Raw genomic sequence first — 22,691 nt, 5'->3', positions numbered from 1 at the left:
CAAGGATGTGAGGTGGGAGGCTTCTTCATCACTGAGAGCAAGCAGCAGTGTTTCCAACTAATTCTTGCAGCTTTGATAACTGAGCTTTGTCCTCCAGCAGCGTAATCCATCTATTTTAATCTGTTTTTTCTTTCCTACTGAGATCTAAATGAGCATTTTGGTGTTGGGTGATGAAGATGTGGATGCTTTATGCAGCAGTTCTGAGATAACAGAATGAGTGCATAACTTGTAAAGCAGTAATAATGCACCCATGTCTCACTGTTAAATACTTGATGTTGAATGATGCAACAACAATGTGAGGATACTGGGTGGGTCATGACATAATTTAAAGTTAGAATCTTGTATGGTGTGTGTGTCTTCCTACTTGTTATCTTTATCTAAACCAGAGGCTGCAGTGGGCAGAAGAGGTGATGACCAATGAATAAGAAGTGTTCTGTGTCTTTCACACTTTGATTTTGCCCAATAAAATGACTACAGTATTTCCGTGTGAAGCCTGAGGACAAAAGCAGATGGTCCACTGAGAACCAGTTCACCACACTGTCTTCTGAGGATCATTAAAACTCAAGTTCTGAGGACGATGAGTAAGTGCAGATTTCCTCTTCTGAGCTAAAGACATGGAGTGCTTAAAGTCAGTCAGTAGAAATGCTGCTGTTAGTGACAGCAGTAGGCTTTTCACAAGAGCAAGTTGGACTAATTTCACTGAGCTTTAACTGCTGTTATTCAAAAGGTGGTGATAGCTGAGAGAGAAGTAATCCATCTTTCTGACATACTCAGGCAGCAGATCTGACCTGCCCTTCATACAACCTGCCTGGGAATAGCAGGTTGTGGAGATTGGGCTTTGTAGTGTAAAGTGAGGTCACAATGAAGAAGTGTTGTGGTTTGTTCTGTATTCAAGTACAGCTGGTAATACACCATCGCAAATCACATCCTCCATCCAAAGCTGTCCATTTTATAGCTGCCTAAAGGGCATGAAGGAAATGCTTTTTTCTCTTCCCAAACAAGCTGACATTGAGTGGTTCCTCAAACACAGAGAGCTGGTCAGTGTTAACTTTAAAAGCCTTTAATAGACTCTTTACATATGTTTCTAACAGCACTGCTTTTTATGCTGTCCTAGTGATTTATATGAACCAATAGCTGCAGATGTGGGAGCCCAGATATCTATAAGCAGCTTTTAATTGCCATTTTGTAAGAAAGTAAGGAAAAAAAGGATGGTGAGATTTCAACCAGACCAGGACTCGGTCTTTCTTTGTATCTTCTCAAGGGCTTCAGTTTCTATGAGGTTTCTCACTTTCACCTCAAAAAGTTGGGAGATGAGATTTATTTCTTCCTTGGATAATGGCTCTTCCTTCAGCAACATCTGAGATATCCCAGGGGATTTATTACCTTGGAGAACTGCTGATAGCTGGAGTCTGAGAGAGAACATCTCACCAAGGCAAGTCTTTAGTGCCTAGAAAGAGAGAGAAACAGTTTGGAATACATGGAAGCAGTTGAACATGACACTTAAAACTACCCACTGATCAGAGGGTATGATCAGTGTGGTATGGATGAGGGGTAGAGCAAGTCAAACAACTTGTCTTAATAACCTAATATTACTTGTGGAAGCATATTTTATCTCAAAAATCACCCCTAAAATGTTATTGGTCTCATAAGTATTTGATGTAGACCACAAATATGCTTGGTACTGTGGTTAACATGCAGCTGTTCAGGATAGAAGCAGGATGAGAAAGTGGTGCCTAGCACCAGCAGAAGCCCATTTGTGTTGGCCCCCAGGTAATGAAGGTTGTTCTTGACAATCACCATTTACAAAAGGCAGGTTTTGGCAGGGGCTTAAAATCACTTTGTGCACAGTGGATCTTTGAGGAAAATGATATGACTGTGCACCTCCTGCAATACTGAAGTGCACTGAAGGCTGAATGGAAAGGGCTGCATTGTACTGAGAAGTGCATTTTTCCCAACATTGCTGTAATGTAATTACATTTGCAGCACACAGAGGTACCTGATAAAAAAGCCTCAGGAAGGTTGGGTTGGTGTCTTGGCTGAAGTCAGCAGCAGTGATGTGAGCAAAGCAATGCACGAGGAGCAGGAGGAAACTTCCAGCAGAATCCAGACAATGCCTCAGAATGAACAGTTTGTTCTTTGAGGTCTGAAACAGAACAAACAGCCAGAGCTGAGTTTGAACAGCCAATGGTCAGCTGGAGAGATATGACTCCTCTGGTGCTTTGGTTTCAATTTTAGGGAAGTTAAAAGAGTCCGTTTAGAGAATATTAGGGAATATCTGTATAATAAAGACTGCAGCATTGTAAGACTTCATTTAGAACGCTTTTCTATGTGTGAAATCTAAAGCATTCTCACATTGTGTTTCCAGACAGTTGTATCTCTGCTTATTGCAAACTTTGGGAAACTTTTCTATCTAGTGTTTCACCATTAGAAATATAAAACTTGACTATTTTGTGTTATCTGGTCATAGAAAATAAAATGTCAATGAACTACTCACTTCTATATAGGTGACCTACTGAAAACCTGGTGTAATTTGAACCTGAGGCTGAGTAACTACAGCTGACTTAATAATATGCTCTAAGTATGACCCTCCCATTAAGTGCTTATTAAATCTCTGCATTCTAGAGTGCTCTAAAGTTCACATTCAGAGAAATCCAGAGCATGCCATTAACATTTGAGGGTCTTATGTTTATATCAAACATGTAATGACTTGAAACCAGGAAACCTTCCTGCAGGTCACTTCCTAGGTCTGTAACTTAATGGATATGTTACATAGACTGGTTAGATGTGAAGTTGACAAACCTGATAAAAGAAGGAGTTCCCAAAGGCATTGCCTGTGTTGTTACAGAGGGGTATACTGGCGGCAACACACAGGTTAACTTCTGGAGCCTGCAAAGAGAAGGCAAATTGCTTTGGTAAAAACTGTGTGTACACATCAGACCTGCAATGTAAGAGGGGTCAATGGGATATAAATTCATTTAAATGTTAGCTTTGATTTGCAGTGGGTGCAGGGAGCCAACATACCACAAGGAATAGGGAATTGCTTAAGAAACCCTTATACTGCAGCAATTCATCTTGCCAGTTTTCTAATGAAATAAATTAAGGTGTGTTCTTGTCCCAGAGCTCTGACTGTAGACGTCACTACTTTTATAATTATTTGTTTTACATTTCTATGAAAGACCCTGGATGGTCTACCTTGAATGAAGCCTCAATGTGCTACAAACTGTAAAATGAAAACAAGGAATGCCTTGCTCCAAGTTAGAAAAGAATGCAAGGATTAAGTAATGCAAGGACTGGGTGATGTGCACAGAATGGATTACACAGCAAAGACAAGAACTGACCAAGGATCTTGGGCAACAATAATTTGTTCTCAAAACAGTCCTACATCATTGTGGAGAAAACACAAATTCCACCTCCTGCTGTTGGCAGACGTGTCATTTTCAACTTGATTTTACTTCACAGTTGGCAGATGCTTTGCAGCTTGTTGGCTGAAGGAATTGTTGGGTAACTGATTGCTAAATACCAGCATCTTCAAAACTTACATCAATGTGAAGTCTGAGAAACTGCAAGAAAGAGATGCCATACTGATATACAACAAACTCCCTTGTGGATAGGGCTGCAGAATCCACTACTATTAGTTCTCCTTCTTGACTCGAGAAGGCATCTTGTTTACTCTGAGAAGAATCTGCTGTTTCTACAAAGAACAACAGAATTTTGTTAGACTAATTCACTTTGTTTCAAGTGCCCAATACACTGCATTGCTCCCTTCCTAACGTTTTTGTCATTCTTCAATATAAAACCAAAGGTGCTGATGAAGCTTTGGTTCTTGAAGTTCTTTCTAGAGTCGTGCAGAGCTCAGTGTTCCTAGGCAACCCCCAAAACTTCATTCTTCCTGGATGTTTCAAATAAGGCCTAGAAAAGTGATGACTTGTGTCATTCTATTATATAGGCTTCCTGATTTAGTTAAAATCACCAAGGCTTTCTAGAAGGATCTAGAAGAGATAGAAAAATGGTAAAAGCAGCAGTGAAATTACTGTTAATTTAGTACAGATTCATTGTAGTATCTGACAGCTGAAGTTTAAGTTCCAGCTGCCAGATGGGAGAATCTCTTTCTATTCTTTTAAAGTCGAAAGTTTCCAGTATGTTTTTAAAGGCCAGTGTAAAATAAGGTAACTGACAGTACCTTTAGCTCCTCTCTTACCAGGTGTCTTAGATGATAAATAACTTCTGCCATCTTCCTCCAGCATCTGAACCATAGACTTGAGCAGTGGGATCACACTGTGATGGATGGCCTTGCATGTACTGTGTGAGATCCCACTGCTGCCATAGTATCTGGCTGTCTCATAGTTTTCAAAACAGTGTTGTGACCCACAGAAAAGCATCTGAAACATCACAAGACAATACATACAACTTGTGTTTTACACAGGTTAAAAATCTCATTGGAAAAGCATCCTGGTATTCACAGAATCACAGAATCACAGAATTACCCGGGTTGGAAGGGACCTCAAGGATCATGTAGTTCCAACCCCCCTGCCTGGCAGGGCCACCAAACATACACATTTACTAGATCAGGTTGCCCAGGGCCCTGTCCAACCTGGTCTTGAACACCTCCAAAGACGGGGCATCTACAACCTCACTGGGCAGCCTGTTCCAGGACCTAACCACCCTTCTAGTAAAGAACTTTCCCCTAACATCCAACCTAAATCTTCCCTCCTTCAACTTAAAACCATTTCCCCTAGTCCTGCTATTATCAGCCCTTTCGAAGAGTTTACTCCCCTCCTGGGAGTAAGTTCCCTTCAGGTACTGAAAGGCTGCAATGAGGTCACCTCGCAACCTTCTCTTCTCCAGGCTGAACAAACCCAACTCCCTCAGCCTGTCCTCATAGGGGAGGTGCTCCAGCCCCCTGATCATCTTCGTGGCCCTCCTCTGGACCCTTTCCAAAATCTCCATATCTTTTTTGTACTGAGGGCTCCACACCTGGACACAGTACTCCAGATGGGGCCTCACAAGAGCAGAGTAGAGAGGGACGATCACCTCCCTATCCCTGCTGACCACCCCTCTCCTGATGGAGCCCAGAATCCCATTTGCTTTCCGGGCTGCCAGAGCGCACTGCTGGCTCATGTTAAGTTTCTCATCTATCAGGACCCCTAGGGTCTTTTTCAGCCGAGCTGCTCTCAAGGACAACTCCTCCCAGCCTGTACAGGTGCCTGGGGTTCTTCCGGCCCAAGTGCAAAACCTTGCACTTTGCCGTGTTGAACCTCATTAGGTTCACCCGAGCCCAGCTTTCCAGCCTGTCAAGGTCCCTCTGAATGGCATCCGTTCCCTCCACCGTATCGACTGCACCACTCAGCTTGGTGTCATCAAGCTGATGTATTCTTTGCCTTCTGGTGTAAACCTCACAGTGTTGGTTCGGACTCCCATGCAGAATGACTGGTGACTCAATAAGACTCTACTAGAAGCCTGTCTCAGTGGCTTAAAGCCTTTTACAATGGTTACAGTCTCAAAGTACCAAACTCTGATCTTTCTATATCCTTCAAGCTGCTGTAGATGTTGTAAGACAAATGATTTGAGCTGCATTACCTGTATTTAATATCCTCAGCTTCTCTGGAATCCATTCATAAGTGTCGTACATGTAATAAAAAAGCTTTCTGTTTTACATTCTACATTCTACATTCTACCTCCATTATATTAATTAGCTGAAATTCAGTTAATGGTTATTGTCTCGGGGGGATGGAAGAGCAGGACAGAGAAAAGGGAAGAAGGTTAGGGAAGACTGTTAATTTTATACTTTTTAATGTAAGAAGTCCAAAATGGAATATGGAATCCAGTCAATATGAAAAGCATTGACTCAATGGAAAGACTCACTGACTCTCCTGTGAAGAGGATGTAGGTCTGCAATTTGTGAGACATTATAGGTCAAGGGATGGGAGGTGAAAGGTCCCTTTAAGAGGGGGGAACTTGTGGGCTTTTTTACTCAAGCGTATTTGAAAATCATTTTTGCACTTTCAGGGATTATTCTCAGAACACGGCAATTGCTCGTGCTTTTGCTAGAACGTAAGTAGCGTGACTGCTTTTCATTGGCCTGGGAATGAGGTCAGTACCTTTGCCTGCTGGGTCTGGATACCTGACAAGTCCCTCAAAAATTCCAGCTTGGTGTATGCAGTCTCCACATTAGCTTGTTGTTTCAGCATGCATTGCTGAAATTCAGAGGCAAGAGCCAGTATAACCTGGAAGAAATGATACAAATAAGAGTACTTCAAGTCCCAGCTTTCATTTTCTGTTGCATACAGTGGCTACAGAGCTAACGTGACAGCTACATGGCACTGGTGTCTGGGTAATCACAGAACAGTCATGAAACTTACAGTTGATGACAGGAAGGGCCTAAAACTCCACCCTAAAGCTAATAGTTCAAAAAGGGAGGATTTAAGAGAGATAATGGAGGAAATGGGACAGCGTGACCCCGCGGTGCAATACCTCTGTGCTTCTCAAAGGTTAACAAGTTCTCTGACCAGCCTAACCCAGCAGTGACCTCACCTGTCTGAGCATCACATTGGTTTCTGTTCCTGTACTTGATGTGCATCCCCTTTGCTTCTCCCTCTGTGTCAGCTGCACATATATTCTCTTTTCTTCTTCTTGGATCTTCTTAACGAACTGCATCAGCTTTTCCAGTGCCCTTCTGATCTCCAGCAGAACCTGTATTTCCTGTTCTTTTTCATCTCTGTCAGCTGTAAGGAGCAAATATTAGCAGCAATGCCCATCTGATAATGGAAATTCACAGAGCAAACCTGAAAGAATATGCTCCCTAAATATGCTTCACCACATCTCTGCTCTTTATCTTTTAGAACAGCCCAAATAACCAGATCCTATGTGTGTCTCGTCCTGCTTCATGGGGACATGAGTAGTTTCTGAAGTTGAAGCTGACATGCTGGGAAGGAGCAAACACCACACACCCTGCTTCCCCTCTTTTCTGTTTCTAGCTAACACTTTATACCTTTGAACAGTAAGGGTAGTGCAGTGCCCAGCTGGCTGCTGAAATACTTTGAAGCTCTTCTCTCGGCTTCTTGCAGAGAGGATCCTTCAAGAAAATGACACATTTCCTCAATGTCTTTCACTTCCCCCCAGCATTTTATCTGTAAGGAATGAAAGAGAGCATTTCAGATAAAACAATTTCAGTTGTAAACTTGTACAATAGTGACTTCTTGCGAATCTCTTTCCTCTCACAGATGAAAGCAAGAGATTGTCTAATTTGATCATAGCTTTGTCCGAGCCTTTGAAAAATTCTACTTTATTGTGTGGACCTTGAAAGCAGTTCACCTGTTTTTGATACCACTAAGAATAGTGTCATCCCTCCTGTGTATAGACTCATTCTGAGTTTTAACTGGTGCCTGCTCTGCTATGAGACTACACAGCAAACTCCTAAGGTGGGAAAGGCTACAGTGAAGCAGACACACATCAGCTCACACTTTGGATTTGCATCATGTTGAGAAGGTAAGTAGTGTGAATTCAGATCAGCACCATCCTGGGTGCAGCATCAGCGATCCTTCAGTTGGATGCTTGTGGGCAGTCCTTCATAAAGAGCTTTACAGCCAGCTGCAAAAACAATGCACATACCTTCTGTACCTTTCCCTCTTTTGCAGCATCAAGGACATGAAGAAATAGAGAACTCAGTTCCTTAAGGAGCCCTTCTTCCTTTTTTGTTCTGCAATGCCAGTATATTTGCCTTGAATTTATTTCCTTCTCTAGGAGGTGCAGCTGAAATGCAATGAGAGAAAAAAATAGCTTACATTTGCAGGAAGGTGAAAGATTACAAACTTAATTGAACCTTACTTATGAAATCTTCATTCAGCACTTTCTACAGCAGCACATATCCAAATACGCTGTCACAGGAGATGAGAAATTTGCAGTCCTGAATCTGTGCATGTTATAACTCCTACATTAAGTTATAATGTAATGTTAGGACAGGACATAGAAGAGGAGGTATGAAGTGCAGCAGCAGAAGATACAGATAGAAGAGAGAGAAAAATGGATAATGAAAAAAAGAGGCAAATAAAATGACATACGTATATTTCAGTTCATCTTGTGCTATAAGAAAATATTATTTGTGGGACATAGGAAGAGGTGAAATTGCCCAGCAGCTGTGGAAAATCATAAGCAAAGAGTTTTCCAAAGTTATCAGACCTGGAGCAGTAATTACCAGCTCTGAATCTGTGGCTCTTGGTAAAGCTCTGAAGGACTGAACTATAGGAATTACGTTGTGTGTCCGGGGGTGGGTCTGAGCACCGATAACAGGCCCAACTTCACCTGTAATTGGACTTATGGTCCTGGCACCAATAGCGATAGGGACGAGGCCTGCGGGTAAAGAAAGATCAGATATAATCCTCAGAATGCACATCATGAATACAACTGTTCCAGCTGCAACCCTGGAAAAAATCATCATTTTTTTTAATGGCTAAAAGCTGCAGCATGATTTGTTCTCAGCCTTAGTTCCTATTCACCCGTTTTCTGGTTCTGCTTGTTTTGAATGTCAGCACCACTGTTATTTTCCATTAATTGCTGAGACATTAACTGATCCGTTCTGGTAGAGTGATTTCTTGGCTCTGAAAGTAATGTGAATACAGGTGATGACAGAGAAGTCCTTCCCTCTTTATTGGTAAAATAATCAAATTCAGTTTCCCATTCTACCTTTTCCATTTCCATCTTCCATGGTCCCTGCGAGTGGGGAAGGCTGCCTGCTATTGCAGTCAAAGTCTATTCCCAGAATTGGCACCATCAAACTGGACCCACCGGGATCTGGGATTTTCATTCCAAACACTGCAGGGATCCACATCTCTGTGCCAGGATATTTGATCATACCTAGTTTGTTCCCCACAAGAGAAGATGAGAAACATAAAATATTAGATGGATGTTTTGTGATGGAAAAACCTTCAGAGGCTGACAAATGCAGGATGGATGCTGTTCCTTCTGCTTCAGCTTCCAAATAATGTTGGTAGAGCTCATCATGGTATTTGTGGTGGGGGGTAGGAACTTGATGATCCTTGGGATCCCTTCCAACCCATGCCATTCTATAAGCCTATGATTTGCTCAAGAATGGCCATTTTGACTAAAACCTTCCAAAGGTTTTAACAGTTAATATTTTGGCCAAATCCTTTGATGGAAATGCGTTCATTACTGTAGCCATAATTATAATCCCACCTCTTTACTCTTTAAAACAAACTGCTGTATACCTACCCAGATTCCCCCCATTACTCTTGAAATCTGAAGCTATTTCTTGTTTCTTCTTGAGGCTTTGCAAGCAGTGCATTGCATGGTAAAATCTAGCAGTGAAAGACTTCTTCATATCTTCTACTGAAGCCTTCAGCACTGCCAATCTGTCTGCTGCTAGACAGGTATCTTCCAAAACTGATGCCTTAAGTTTCTTTAGAGCATCCACTACCCGACTTTGGGACAGCAGCCACTCAGCTTCCAGCACTGCTTGGTAACTGCCACCGTGGGGCAGCACCTTGCCTTGCTGCAGGTGAGCTCCCTGTACTCGGGCAATTTTCCCACTCAGAGGCTCAATGAAGGAATCTCCAAGAAGCATCAGGTTTCCAGAAGGATCTGTCAGCCCACCTAGAGGTACAACTTCTCCTGTAATGGAGAAACAGGAAATAAAGAGTCAGGACATCTCCTGGTATCACCTGGCAGCTGGTCATGGTGGTCTGGTCTTTCCATTCAGAAAAAAGAAGTAGAAATAGGCTTAATAAAACAAAACAGAAACATTTGTGATGCTGATTATAAAATAACTTGCATTGTAAAACATGAAAATGTAAAACATCATAAAATGTTTTTATAAGAAGTATCCCAGCTTCTACTTTAGAAGATTAAGATTCCAATTCATTTTTCTCTGTATCTTCTACAGTGAATTATAAAGAATACATGTATGTGAAAATGCTTTTAAAAAGTCTAGAACTTCGTCCACCTCAGCCCCTAAATTATGTATTTCTTTGCTGCTTTTATTATTTTAACAGAGCAACTGGAACATCTTTGAGTCAAACCAAAGATGTCAGGGATTGGAAGGGACCTCAAATGATCACCTAGTCCAAATAAGATTGATCATCTAGTCCAAATCAACTTCAGTGTCATAGCCATATTTATTAATGTAGTATCTCAAATGACTCTCATAGTTTCAGCAGTTTTACTAACTTTTAAAGTGATAAAATACAACCACAGAAAAGAGATGGATTCCTTTCAGTAAAAGCTAAGGTGTAGAGTTGTCCTGACAGGACAAGGCAAAGGTGGAAGGTGAAAGTGATGGCTTTAGGTTCCCTCTGTTCCATGCCTGTAGTCAGCGAATTAAGGGCAGGTTAAATGTACGGTGCATACCTCATTTACCAGTTCATAAAGAATTCACCTACCAGTTTTACCATCCAAACCAACCCCGAGGATCGGAACAATCTTGCCTCCCTCTGGCTCTATCATAGGAGCCCCGACCTCCAGTGGTGTCAATGTGCTGGTGATGGGGTTGAGGTACGTCCCACCGACAGCCAGCATTTGCCCAGTGTGAGGATGAATCGTAACCCCAAGCACTGGGACTTCTATTTCTGTCACTGGATCTGCCATGAGTCCTCCAAGACCAAAGATTTTTTCAGGACACAGGACTGGAAGTTTTGTCTTCATGGGTTGGCCAGTGTCAGGACAAACTGGGTAAGGAATGTAGGGAAATATGGGCACTTCAGGCTTCTGACGCTCACCTACATGTAGAACCAAAAGAAATTCAGCATGGTTATGCTAACACTAAAGACAAGGAGGCATTAGAACTCAGAATAGAGAGTATGGAGCTTTCAGAGAGTGCTCATACTAAAGGCTTGCAATGCTTAGGCCCAGAGTTAAATGAATGACTGTAAGCCCTCTATACCAGCTTTATGGTTGTTTTGCTGTTTGTTTGTTTTTAGACTTAATTTGTACTTTGGTCTTTTCCTTGGAGTGAGGCATATAGTGGTTTTTATGGTTTAAAGAGCAGACAGACAGAAATATGTCAGAAATAAAGAATACTTCAATATTTTACTGTATATAAGCCTTGTAACATCTACTACATCTTATTCACATTGATTCTTGTATTTAGATGAAGTGAAATATCTTCTAGCATCATGCTACTAAGTTTTCTCAGCTTTTCTTTAGCTTTTGATTTTGTTAAGGTTAAAATACATGCAAGTACACCAAGGTGTTTCCTGTTGGCTTTTTTCTTTCTTTTACACCACTAAAACTATATTCCACAAATAAGTGACTGAACTACTTGATTATTTCATAGTAGCTCTTACCTGAAGCAGAATCAACAGTGCAGACCAGCCCAGATCTGATGGGATCATAACCGATGTTGCCAGCTACATGAAGCACCTTCCCTGTGCCTGGATGCAGGAAATGGTCACTGGGTACTGGCCCAGAGCACTGGCTGCTCAGCATCATGGCACAGTGTGGGCTGGGAGTTAACAGCCCAGTGACAGGATCCACAGAGACAATATCAGGTGCTCGGGCACTGCCATTTGGGTCTAAAAGCAATGCACAGTAAGGGAGGAAGGAAACAGCAGCCTGTTATCGTCCACCTGCTTATGAAAGCATCAAAAGGAGCATATGTGCACCTTCCAGCCTACGCTTAATAGCATCATACTGAAAAGAATTTCTAGAGGTTGTAGTTACCCACAAGCTCCTGTTTGGTAAGGATCCTGGTTTTAGCTTTGTTAAGAAGGTGAGCTCCTGTTCCTTCACCCAGCACTCCCCATGCTTTGAGGCGGTGGCTCTCTGTTGTTATTAAGCTTGACATCCTGTTGCTTGCAGCATCTATCTGGGCTAACAGGCTGGAATTTAAAAGATGGTTACTTGCCACATGAAGTTTAGGTAAAATAATTTCAAAGGAGCAGTATAGGAAGAGCTTGGAAGGACATACAAACGATCTCTGCACTTCAGCACTTAGAGAGCTCTATGAGTATTTGCTTTGGCTGCTGCATTAGAAATACCAATTACTCTTTTTTTTTTTTTTTTTTCCAGTTTTCTTTTTAATCACAGAATTCTTACATTGGACACTTTAAGAGCATGGTTTCTACACCAACCTTAACTGGCATAACATCACAATAGAAATCATTTGGCAGTGAAAAAAAAAACACCCTCAAAAGATTGTTGTCCTCTAGATTCAGATGGGGGTCTTTTCACTCTATGGCTCTATTTGAGATTTACAACAGCTGTTCATAATCTCTGTTAAACGATCCCTTCCAAATACAAGCCAACCCAATCACCTGACACAGGTGCTTCCAGCCAGCAAATACAAAGTGTTAGCAGAAGGTTTCAGTACATTTATTACCTTGTACAGTCTGGCTGGGACCAAGTGGTTTGGCTTCTTTTACAAGCCATCTTATTTGTCAGCATCTCTGCCAACCTCACTGCTTCTCGCAGGGTGGAATTGAATGTGACATAATGCTCCTCCTGGCATTTCAGATCATGCTGCAGTAACTGCATCTGCTTGTTCACACCTTCCTCATATTCCGCAGCCAACTGCTTCCTGTGCTGCATCTCTTCTTCCGCCTAGGTGGGATATAAGATCCAAACATGCCTTCTCTTGCTTTATCTGAATGTAAACAGAAATTCTAACTTTTCTGCCTTTTATTAAAATAACAAAAATCAGAAATTACAAACAATTTTCATCTATTCATTTGAATTGGAGCACGTATATGAAATGGGAGTGCTGCAGATGTCATTTGCTATTCCATGTGTAAATGGTGCTGAACTGAGCTCTACCTGCTGTTTTGCTTTTAAATAATTCTCCATCATTGTGCTCTCGTAAGAGTCCATCTCTTCTGGGATATTTAGTGTCATAACCCAAAGGTTTCTCAGTGCTGATATTTCACTTGTAAGCTTGCGATATACAGTTTTTACCTGAGGCAAGAAAAAAGAAAGGAGGACTGTAAGCGAAAATATGAAGGCAGTAAAGGTTCTCTATAACATCAGTTACTTTTTATGTAACAGAAGTACATGGCAGTGCCTGAGTCCTCAATACAAACCATTTTCATGCTAGCATTCCTGAGGTTACAGCACGACGACCTCCCCACACTACTCATCTGCTAACTGCGTGCTGCAATGCAGCTCCCTCTGCTGTCCCCTAAGCCAAAAATGCATGAGATGAGCATTTCAGACAGATCCATCAGTTATTGCAGGTCAGTGAAATGCCATCCCATTGATTTCACCTGTGAGACTATTCTGAAATTCAAATAACAGAGTGAGACTCCACATCTGTGTCACCACGTATTCACTTATATTAACTTCTCCTCAATTTAATCTACGGTTCTCAAATGTTTGACCAAATAATCTGTATTACTTCTATTTTCCAGATTAAAAACTGGGGCTGGGAGATGTGCAGAGCAGACTCATAAGAAAATCAAAGTGTTCTGCCTTAAGGTCACTATGCTTTACACTGTATTACATGGTACAAACAGTGTGTTTAAGAATATGGATACATGTCAGTGTTTCAAGTTCTAGAAACATTAAAGTTGAAAGAAAGTACATACAAAATAGACAATGGGAAACAGCAAAGTTACTTGTTTAGGCTCTTTCTGTATGAGCAGCCCCAAAGTACACTTTACCTCTTCTTTGAAATGGCCCAGTTTGGCTGTTACTGACCGTGACTGCCTCAGCAAAAGTTCAAAGAAAACACTGGTGTTAAAGGACTCGAGGTCTATCTGTTCTTCAGGTTCCCAAACACCACCCTTTTTCAGGGAGCAGGCTGAAACACAAATATTCATTCATTAGTGTTTTTCACTCCGTGACTGTTTTCTGAACAAAGACTTCATGCCAATCAATAAATCTGGGCCAGTGCACGTTGCTAGCTCCATATATGCAAGAAACCAGGCAGCACCACTGTTATTTAGCTTTTTGTTATCTGACCTGTTCCGCCAGCGCTGCAAGAGTCAGCATCCATGCTACCTTTGTTCTGCAGCCAGGGGTGATATTTTTTGATGGGAAAGACTGTTGGTATAATAGAGGAATATCTGTCCAGACTGTATTTCAGCTGCTGCCTTCGAAATGGAGGGCAGGCAGTGCCCTTCTGTGACCAGCTAAGTCCCTGACAAAGAAGCTGCAAGACACAACAAAAAATGAACAAGTAAGTTCCTTTTCTTACTGTGACAAGCTCTATTTTGTGATTCATACGTCAGTCACTCAACAAGCAGGATGCACCACTGCCTGTTAGGCAAAGACCCCAAGGATCTGTTTTCTAAGTATCTCATCAGGGTATAGTCTGTTCTAAGGCAGAAAAATTACTAATCTAAGCAGATAGAGGCTGAAACCAAAGGGAAGGAATTATGCTGGATGATTAAATCCCATTTTCTATCATTCCTTCAGTAATCTGGTTGCCTGTTGATTTCAGGACACACTGCAAACATAAAAAAATGGCTGCCTGGGGGGGATTTAACTGTCATCTCATCTGTCCTTCCGGAAGATATGCATACAGTGGAGAGTTTCATTCTATGGTCAGATCTAGAACCAGAGAATAGGAATGAAATTCACCTGTACCTTAAGTGTCTCCAAGTGCCCTGTGTATCAAGTAAACATCCTGGGGTGTCAGTTGGGCTCAATAAATTCATAGGGATGATTTTACCCCATATATAAAACATAAGTTTGAGCCAAAATTTTCAGGTTTATAGGAGATGCCTGAGGAAACAGGTGGCTAGTGGGTTCAATGCACAAGGTCTTATAATATCTTTGTAGAAGAGATCTTATGTAACTGTTACTCACTGTCAACAACACGCAGGTAATAAGCAATGTGAGAAGTCCCGTGATTACTCCAATAATGGCTGTCCAGTCAGGTTTCAATAGGAGTTCTTGTCTTCTTGCAATGCCCACCTGCACAGCATATCTGGGAGTTGTGGGGAAGAATGGCCCCTCTTCATAACACTGTCCTCCAAGTGGCATGACCCTAATGTACTTCATGAACATAAGTAAAAATGCCAGTCACTGTCATTGCAAATTATTTAAGTATGCATAGAGATTTAAATCTGAAGTGTTATTTTGGCTATGACACCGAGTCAAACATTTGTAGCAGTTGTACCACTTTGCACTCATATGTAATGTTCATGCATGGAATCACCCGCATGTATTGCTGTATTAACCTCTGCAGTATGGCATGTAAAAAATGAAAAGATGCTCACTCGTATCTTTAACATTTCCTTTCAATTCCAAACCATCATTTGGAGCATTCAAATGCTTTGCTAAGGGGGATATTGCAAATGCAAAGACAGCCTTCCTCAATACACACCATTTTTTTGTGCTGATTGCTGCTCAGCTGTAACACATAGGTACCAGGGTGCTGGAACTGGAAAAGGAAGAAGAGGAAGGTTTGGGAAACAGCTCTTATTTCCTCTGCAAGTCTTCGAAAGTCCCCCCAGTCAAATTCGGGGTTTGTGTTGTACAAGTTGTTCCTAGGAGCAAAAGCAGAAGAGTCTGTTCTTGTCACTGGAGTGTGTGTGTGTACACATATGTAGGTTTACTTATCAAGCTTTGGTTGCTGCTTAGGATTCATCTACAGCACTAAATATCTGAGGATTAGCTAGAGTTTAGGTGCTGAACCTCTAATTGTCCACACAGTGGCACTGTGTTGGAGGCTGCTCTAACCCACTCTCCCCAAACTGATGTATGTAACGCAGCTGGAATTAACCCTAAGCAGAATGGATATTTAGAAGTGTAGAAATAGCCACTGGGACCCCTTGTGTTTCAACACCACAAATGTCAACATGGAACTCACATGCAGAGTGTTGTAATCCATTACCTGTCCCTTTTGTTACTTCTTTGCTTTCAAGCTGCATGAACGCCAGAGATGAAATGAAAATAGGTCACAGGGGAAGAATTCTCCAGAACTGCCCACAGAAACAAAAGCAGCAAAGGCAGAGCTCCTAAGGTTTGCAGCGCACTAGAATATGCTTGTTTCTATTTGGATTAGTTTGCCAAAACCTAAACCTTAGCTTAGTGATTATAGAAAGGGAAAAGAAATTAGGATGATTGAGAGGGAATATAAGGCCTTAGCCAGTAAGAAGTCAACCTTCAGAAGTATTAAGACAGGTCTGCCTTTTAATGGGTCAGAAACAGCACCAGCAGGGCAACAGGAACAGCATGTATGTATTTGGTTTTGCTTATTATATAATAATATAATAATATAATAAAGAATATTGCTTTCCTGATGTCTTACATGCAGTTTCCAACTGTGCCATGATGTCTTTTCTGCCAAAAAGACATTGAAGGACACTTAATAATGAGATTTCTACTCTTCCAAGTCATGTTTCCTCTGAGTTCTACGTTAAGAAAAGTGAAAACTTCAGCCATATTCTCTGTAGCTCACCTAAAAATGCATTAGCTAAGTTCTACATTCAGGGTTTGTACTTACACATCATAAACTGGGTAATGCTCCTTGGAGACAATGAACACAATGGTAACATTAGCATTAATGCATGTGGTAGGATTTAAGATACCACTAAATATATTTTTTGATGTGGAGGTTGAAGGTCTCAGGCTTTGCACCAGGGAAGATCTGGGTTCTTCATGGTCAGAATTAACTGTAAAAGCACAGGTTTGGATCATTATGTTTGGATCATTACCAATGATCTTCCACATACAGAACTGCTGCAGGATACAGTATTTCCTATTTGCTTTTATGACTAAGCTTTATAGACACAAATCTGGCTTCCAGAGTAAGGTATACTGTCAAGACAACAATGCCACTGGCATCTTCCTGACACTGGATAATTTTGTACTGCATTTTCTTATCTTTTTTGCAACAGCTCTTAAGTCGAATTTGTCTTGGCTATGGATTTGAGGAAAACTCTGGAGGCACAGAGGAACTAAAGTCCTGCTCTCCAAGAAAAATGCAAGTAGAATTAAAGCACTCTGAAATGCCAAAGGCTACGCAGATGATGGTGTAAATCAGAATTGCAGACTGAACCAAAAGAGTGGATCAAAACAAAAGAAAGATGTGAGAGAAATGGAAGAGAGCTCAGCCCCAGTATTTCCTCCTGGGCCTGAAGATGGTAAGGTCTGTTGGTTTCTATTTCCTATTTAGTTTGGTACTGGAGATGGTTGAAGCCCAATTAAACCTTAGTGAAACAGTATTTAAATATCTGCTTTGTATCCAAATGTGAGAACTTACCTGGAGCTGCTGGGGAGGAAGACCTGTTTTTGTGAAGCGACGAAGCCTTGTTCAGCATGATAAAGTTGTGAAATAGCTGTGGGTCAGGATTGTACACTCCTAAAAATCCTCTCCCTTAAGCAATATAAAAAATATCAATTACTTCTGATTTTCAACAAGTAGGACTTTAGTTTTTCTTCTCACCAAACTCCACAAGTTAAGCTTACAATGCCTCAAACCAAGTTACATGTTTTTCAGTTCATTTATCTTATTCTAGGGCAGTGCTTTAAAACACTTGGGCCTTTTCCAAAGGCTTTAGGGTTTGTTTGGTGTTGCAAGACCTGTTCCTTAGGCAGCAACTGGTTTAACTTGGCTGTGGTCATTGAAACTGTGTCAAGGTACCATAAGGAAACGACGGTATCCTCCTGTTATTGTTAAATTTTCATGTAGTTGTATAAAAAGTGCTTTTGGCTCACAGATAAATTCTAGAATACCTAAAAAAAGAATGCTTGACTCCTTCTAATTCTACTCGATAAATTCACTTTAAAATCTGAAGCCCATAAGAAAATCTATACAGACAATGGATTGTGAGAAGGGAGCCCTTTGACATGAATCTCTGCTTAGAAAATGAGAGTGGGAGGGAATCTCTGAGTATCTGTCTGTTCCTGGAACACTCAAAATGTATTGAACTCAGATCAATGTTTTAGGACTGAGTATTGACTCAGCATTACTTCATCCTGCCAGGATATAAGTATCAAAATTTCTTGTTGTTTGTGTTAAAAACAAGAAGGAAAGGCCAGTTATTTATAAAAGCCATTTGATACCTATTTAGTAACCTATCTCTATACCCAGCTAACACAATCACTTTTGTTATCCTTTTCCTTACCACTTGCTTTCACGATGTATGCTGGATGGGAGTATTTGCTTTGTTCTGAAGAACAGACATCTTTTAAAGGGAAATATGATCCTAGTAGAACTGTTCTTAATTCTTCTAAGAGAATGGCAACCTAATAGGAAAAGAACTCAGAAAAAGTATGTGAGTTTTTCACACTGTTGCAATGCAAGGCCAGGTACAAAAAATATGCTATGTGTATAACAGACTAGTGCCTGGGGCTTTTGTTTGTTGCTTTCTGTACTTCTCTAAGGAATTAATAATAATAATAATAATTAAAAAAAAAAAAAAAAGATGATGTTTGATAAAATGATTACTCAAAGTCTAGAATGTTCAGCAAAAAATAGGTAGATTTTGAAAATAACAGTAGCCTTTACCTTGCTTCCATTTCTGTATGTGATAAAAAGCTGAGGATTTTCCTCTGCACAGCTGATTTGCAGGGTTTCTCTTTGTTGCCTCCTACACTGAGAATCACAGATGTTCTCCAGACGGTCAGTTTGACAGATGCAGAGGCCAAGAACCTTGTCGTAGCCTTGATAATCCCTGGGAGTACTACAAACCTGCAGGAGGAAAAAGGAATAAAATAGCAGCTTGAATGAGAAATAATGACCCATCCTCCTTAAGTGAGGATGGAAATCTGGGATTCCTGTTTGGCTTCTTATTTCAGTTTGAGGAAGAGTTGAAACCTCCTGTGAAAACGCTAATAAAGTTTGGTTCTCGTGTTGCCTGTACCTAACAAAGGAAGAGATAGGGAGTTTGCTTTTATGGTGGGTTTTGCATGGATCTTGGATTTGACTGATGGAAAAACACTACACCTTTTCTGAGCAATAGTGAGTCCATTCTTTCTTGGTTAGACACTGTCCTTCCTGATTGCGGGAGGCTGAATCTCGACAAATATCATATGCTCTTCTGATACAGTGTCTTCTGCCATCCAGTGAGCTCCGATAACCTGGAGGACAAGTGCAGTGAGCATCACGAGCCTGCAAGAAAAAAACAGGTTTTAGAAACCTAATGCAGCTATTGCTATGTACCTTGCTACATTAAGCATCACACCTTAATTGGCTGAGGTCAGAGGAAACCTTTGGGTCCATTCAGACCATCCTTACCTTCCCACAAAGGATGGATGTAGCCCTAAAACTCAGTACATGTGCAGATCTGCTATGCTAATTTCAGTCCTGAGAATGTATGTATATAGAAATGAGATGCAGGACTAAAGGATGTTAGTGCAAGAGAAGCTATCCTGCATTAGGGCAGAGGTAAAAAGAATAAAGACCAAAGTCTGAAGTAATAGCAGTCACCATTAGGACTGAACAGCTGCTACAGAACTGCCCATGTACCTGGAACACCTGGCCTTTCCCAAGACAGATGCATGTTTCTTGTCCTTCTATGGGCTGTGCTGCCTCTGAGCCGCATGGGAGGCATGCTTTTTGGCCAGGCATGGGATTAAAGAAATCCACTGGGCAAGCCAAGCAGCTGTGTGGTGTCAGTGCTGCTCCTTCGGAACGGAAAGTGCCTCGGGGACATGGAACTGGCGTGGTGCCTCCTTCAGGACAGAAAAAGCCTGTGAAAAACAAATCCAAAAGCATATCATCATTTTTTCTAATAGAATGTGGCTTTATTATGTACATTAGATAGAGTTAGTGCCTCTACTGTTTAAATAAAGAGTGTTTTTTATTTATACGATAACATCAAGATCAGCACAATGAACCGTGCCTCATTTGAAAATATTGCCTGGCTTCAGTGCTACTTTAAAGCAGAAAGGAAGCCGTTGGATATGTGAATCTCATAATAATATTGAATGCTCTATAGTAGCTGATTAAGCCTACTTCCCTTTATTATATGAATTGCTGCAAGACTAATTCATTATCTAAGGGCCTCTCTAGCATTCAGCACAATTAATGTCTGGCTACATTTATTGTTGAGCTATATGTGACAGCAAAGCATGATCTCTGGTATATTTTCCCCAAATACCTGCTGGACAGTTTGTCAGATTCTGTTTTCTTCTGCAGTGAACTCCATTTTGACAGTCCTTGTGCTGTGGAAGTTGCAGCTCCCCATCATCACAAGCAAAGCTTAAAAAAACGGTCAAAATGAAGAAAAAAGCCATCCATGTATTGCAGCTGGTATCATGAAGTCCCAAATGTGAATGACAAGGGTTTAAGGAGAACTTTCTTTTCAGCCACTAAATATTTAATAGTGAGTGTAATCTGAAACATACTAAAGTTTGGTGTAAAATATTCATGGTAGCTTCCTGATCCTATTGTACTCCCCTACTGGCCATGTAACAGAAGCAGTTCACAGACCAACATAAAGATTTTGAATATGAAATACAGCTTTTGCAGCATTGATAAGTGCTTATCTATGGTTACTGATAATTTATTACTGTACTTTGTAATCTGAACTTTTCAAGATCCCCATAACAGCCTTGATTTTTCCATCTTCATTTACTGTTAGGAAACATGAATATGTGTGTGATACACTTACTTTATCTGTGGGCAGGCTGCGTAATTTATGATGAGGATAAAGCAAAAGCCCTGCTGAGCACTGTGTCTTTTTCAGTGTTCAATATAGTAATTACTTGTGGTTATTTTATCCCATTTTTCAAGATCTGTGGCAGATTTTAGCACACAGTTCAAGGATCTTGTTTTGAACACCTCCTTTTCCTTTCTTCATGGTGATTTTACAAGTTGAAACACCAGCCAGTGGCTCACCCTGTTGAAACCTCTGTAAATGGAGTCTGCCATATCTCAGACTGATGGGCACTTAGATGCTTCTGAAACCTTTGCCCTTGTGATACAGAAGACAGCTGCCCCAGCCTGCATGTGTCATGAAGGAGGCACTGTGTACATAGCAGAGACCTCTGTTTCCATGTGAAATATCTAACCAAACACACAAAAGCACCTAAAGATAACACTCCCCATTTCTCTCCTTTGTTTATTCCTTTAGCATCACTATTTAAAACACGTTTTTTAAAGGTATTTCCAATAACTATTTGAATTAACACTATGCCAGCACCTCACTGCCCTCTGAGGAAAGATAAACCTCCCCTTTTTTAGTTTAAAGACATTCCTCCTTGTGCTATTAACATCAGAATGAGTAAAGAGTTGCTCTCTTCCAGTTCCTAAGCTCCCCTCAGGTCCTGGAAGGCCACAATGCGGTCTCCCTTGAGCTTTCCCTTCTCCATGCTGCAGAAGCTCAGCTCCCCCAGCCCTTGCTTAGAGGAGAGGTCTCAGCTAACCCAGACCTGAAGCTGCAGCTCCCTCATGGCCACCATTAGGTCTGGGAGGTTATAAGGCAGGGCTATCCCACACCAGGAGCCATTGGGGCCCTAAAGGCCTGCAGGCTGCTCTGGGCCTACACAGGGACACTTGAGCTCTCCTGGGCCAAGAGCCTCCCATAGGCCTGGAGTGTCCCCTGATCCTCATTATGGTGAGCTACGGAATAGCGGCGCTGTTTTAATTCCACATTAGGGCTTAGGAAATGCCCTTAAAGATCCCCACAGGCCACCCGGGTGCGGCCATAGGCACCAGTAATGGCCCTGCTGGGGCAGCGTGGGACCAAAGGAACCTATTGAGACTCCAACCGTATGGGTTATTGAATCTTCTGTCTGGTTTTACAGTGAAAGGATCTGCTGATATTCACTTGTTTATACACAGTATAAATATACACAGCATACCCAGCAAACACTGTGCTGTGCAGGAGGAGGTGCAGTAAAGCATCCACTCAACTGTTTTGGTTCTTAAAGTGGGGTTCAGCTGGAATCTGAGCTGAAATCACAGCCCAAAGAGCTTTCACTCTATGGCTGCCCCGTCCTGGAGGTGGCCGAGCTCATCTTGTTGCAGTTTGCATTCCCCAGGCACAGAGCTCTGTCTCTGAGCATGCCCGGAGCTGCCCCATTGGAGAAATCCTGAGCATAGGTCCTGCCCGAAGCAGACTGGAATGCAGGAACTGGCTTTACTGCTGCCTATTCTGTCCCCTGCAGGGCTTTGCTTGGTGCTTAGTCACAGAGCACACCCAGTGAGTTCTGGTGCTTGCCAAATAAAACAGAGCTATTTTGTTTTCTTCTCCTTCTTTTTGTTATTCCCCAGTATCTCTTGCCTTGCTGCCAGTCAGTATCTGAGAGCAGAAGGAGAGGAAAAGGGGGAGTGGAGAGGAATAACTGCTTAACCTGATCGCTCTGTTCAGCTGAAGCTGCCAACATACTCTAAATTAAGCAATTAATAGTTCTGTGGTTAAGCGTTCAACCCCTTCCTTTCAACAGTTCTTCTGTATTTCAGCCAGCTTCTTTGTATCTCTGAATTCCATTGTAAATCTCAAAGTTCTGCTGCTGGAATGTTCTCCAGGGAAAGTCAGGTTGGAGAGGTTTCCCAGTCAAGCAGAGCACAGACAGAGCTCAGCTGTGGGAATGCAGCTTGCATGGGGCAAGGAAATGGCACCAGAGCCTCCCTGGGACATCAGGTCTTGTAGGCGAGGAGCATGAGAAGTTAGCAACTTTCCTTCATACAGGAAAGATTGTGTATATTTGACTGCTCTGTGCTGTACAAACCTGCGTGCAGTGGTGTTGGGTCTGGAATAAGGAAATGCCTTGCAAAGCTTTTTACCTGTTATGTCTTGAGTTAAAGATTGCTGCTGTTGTTAGCAGATACACAACTTCCCTTTTCCACA

General features: G+C 41.6%; 1 protein-coding gene across 1 annotated transcript; it reads right to left on the bottom strand.

The window, feature by feature from the left end:
• Positions 1-913: 913 nt before the first annotated feature.
• Positions 914-22,027, bottom strand: LOC107324315. Its single transcript, XM_015884253.2, has 28 exons — positions 19,998-22,027; positions 19,364-19,587; positions 18,842-19,006; positions 18,404-18,586; positions 18,021-18,141; positions 17,156-17,269; positions 16,397-16,565; positions 15,275-15,437; positions 14,755-14,943; positions 13,906-14,095; positions 13,605-13,744; positions 12,763-12,900; positions 12,329-12,549; positions 11,671-11,828; positions 11,295-11,522; positions 10,392-10,727; positions 9,226-9,624; positions 8,680-8,850; positions 8,192-8,346; positions 7,609-7,749; positions 6,989-7,127; positions 6,532-6,722; positions 6,099-6,224; positions 4,199-4,379; positions 3,540-3,691; positions 2,800-2,886; positions 1,997-2,143; positions 914-1,447 (listed from the first exon to the last, which is right to left on the bottom strand). The coding sequence occupies exons 1-28, from the start codon at positions 20,131-20,133 to the stop codon at positions 1,220-1,222; spliced, it is 4,992 nt and encodes a 1,663-aa protein (XP_015739739.1). The 5' UTR covers positions 20,134-22,027; the 3' UTR covers positions 914-1,219.
• Between the last annotated feature and the right edge of the window lie 664 nt (positions 22,028-22,691).

This window comes from Coturnix japonica, chromosome 24 (genome assembly GCF_001577835.2).
Source record: "Coturnix japonica isolate 7356 chromosome 24, Coturnix japonica 2.1, whole genome shotgun sequence".
NCBI classification, from domain to species: Eukaryota; Metazoa; Chordata; class Aves; order Galliformes; family Phasianidae; genus Coturnix; species Coturnix japonica.
Note: the sequence above shows the minus strand (reverse complement) of the source record. Positions and strands in the feature narration are given on the sequence as shown.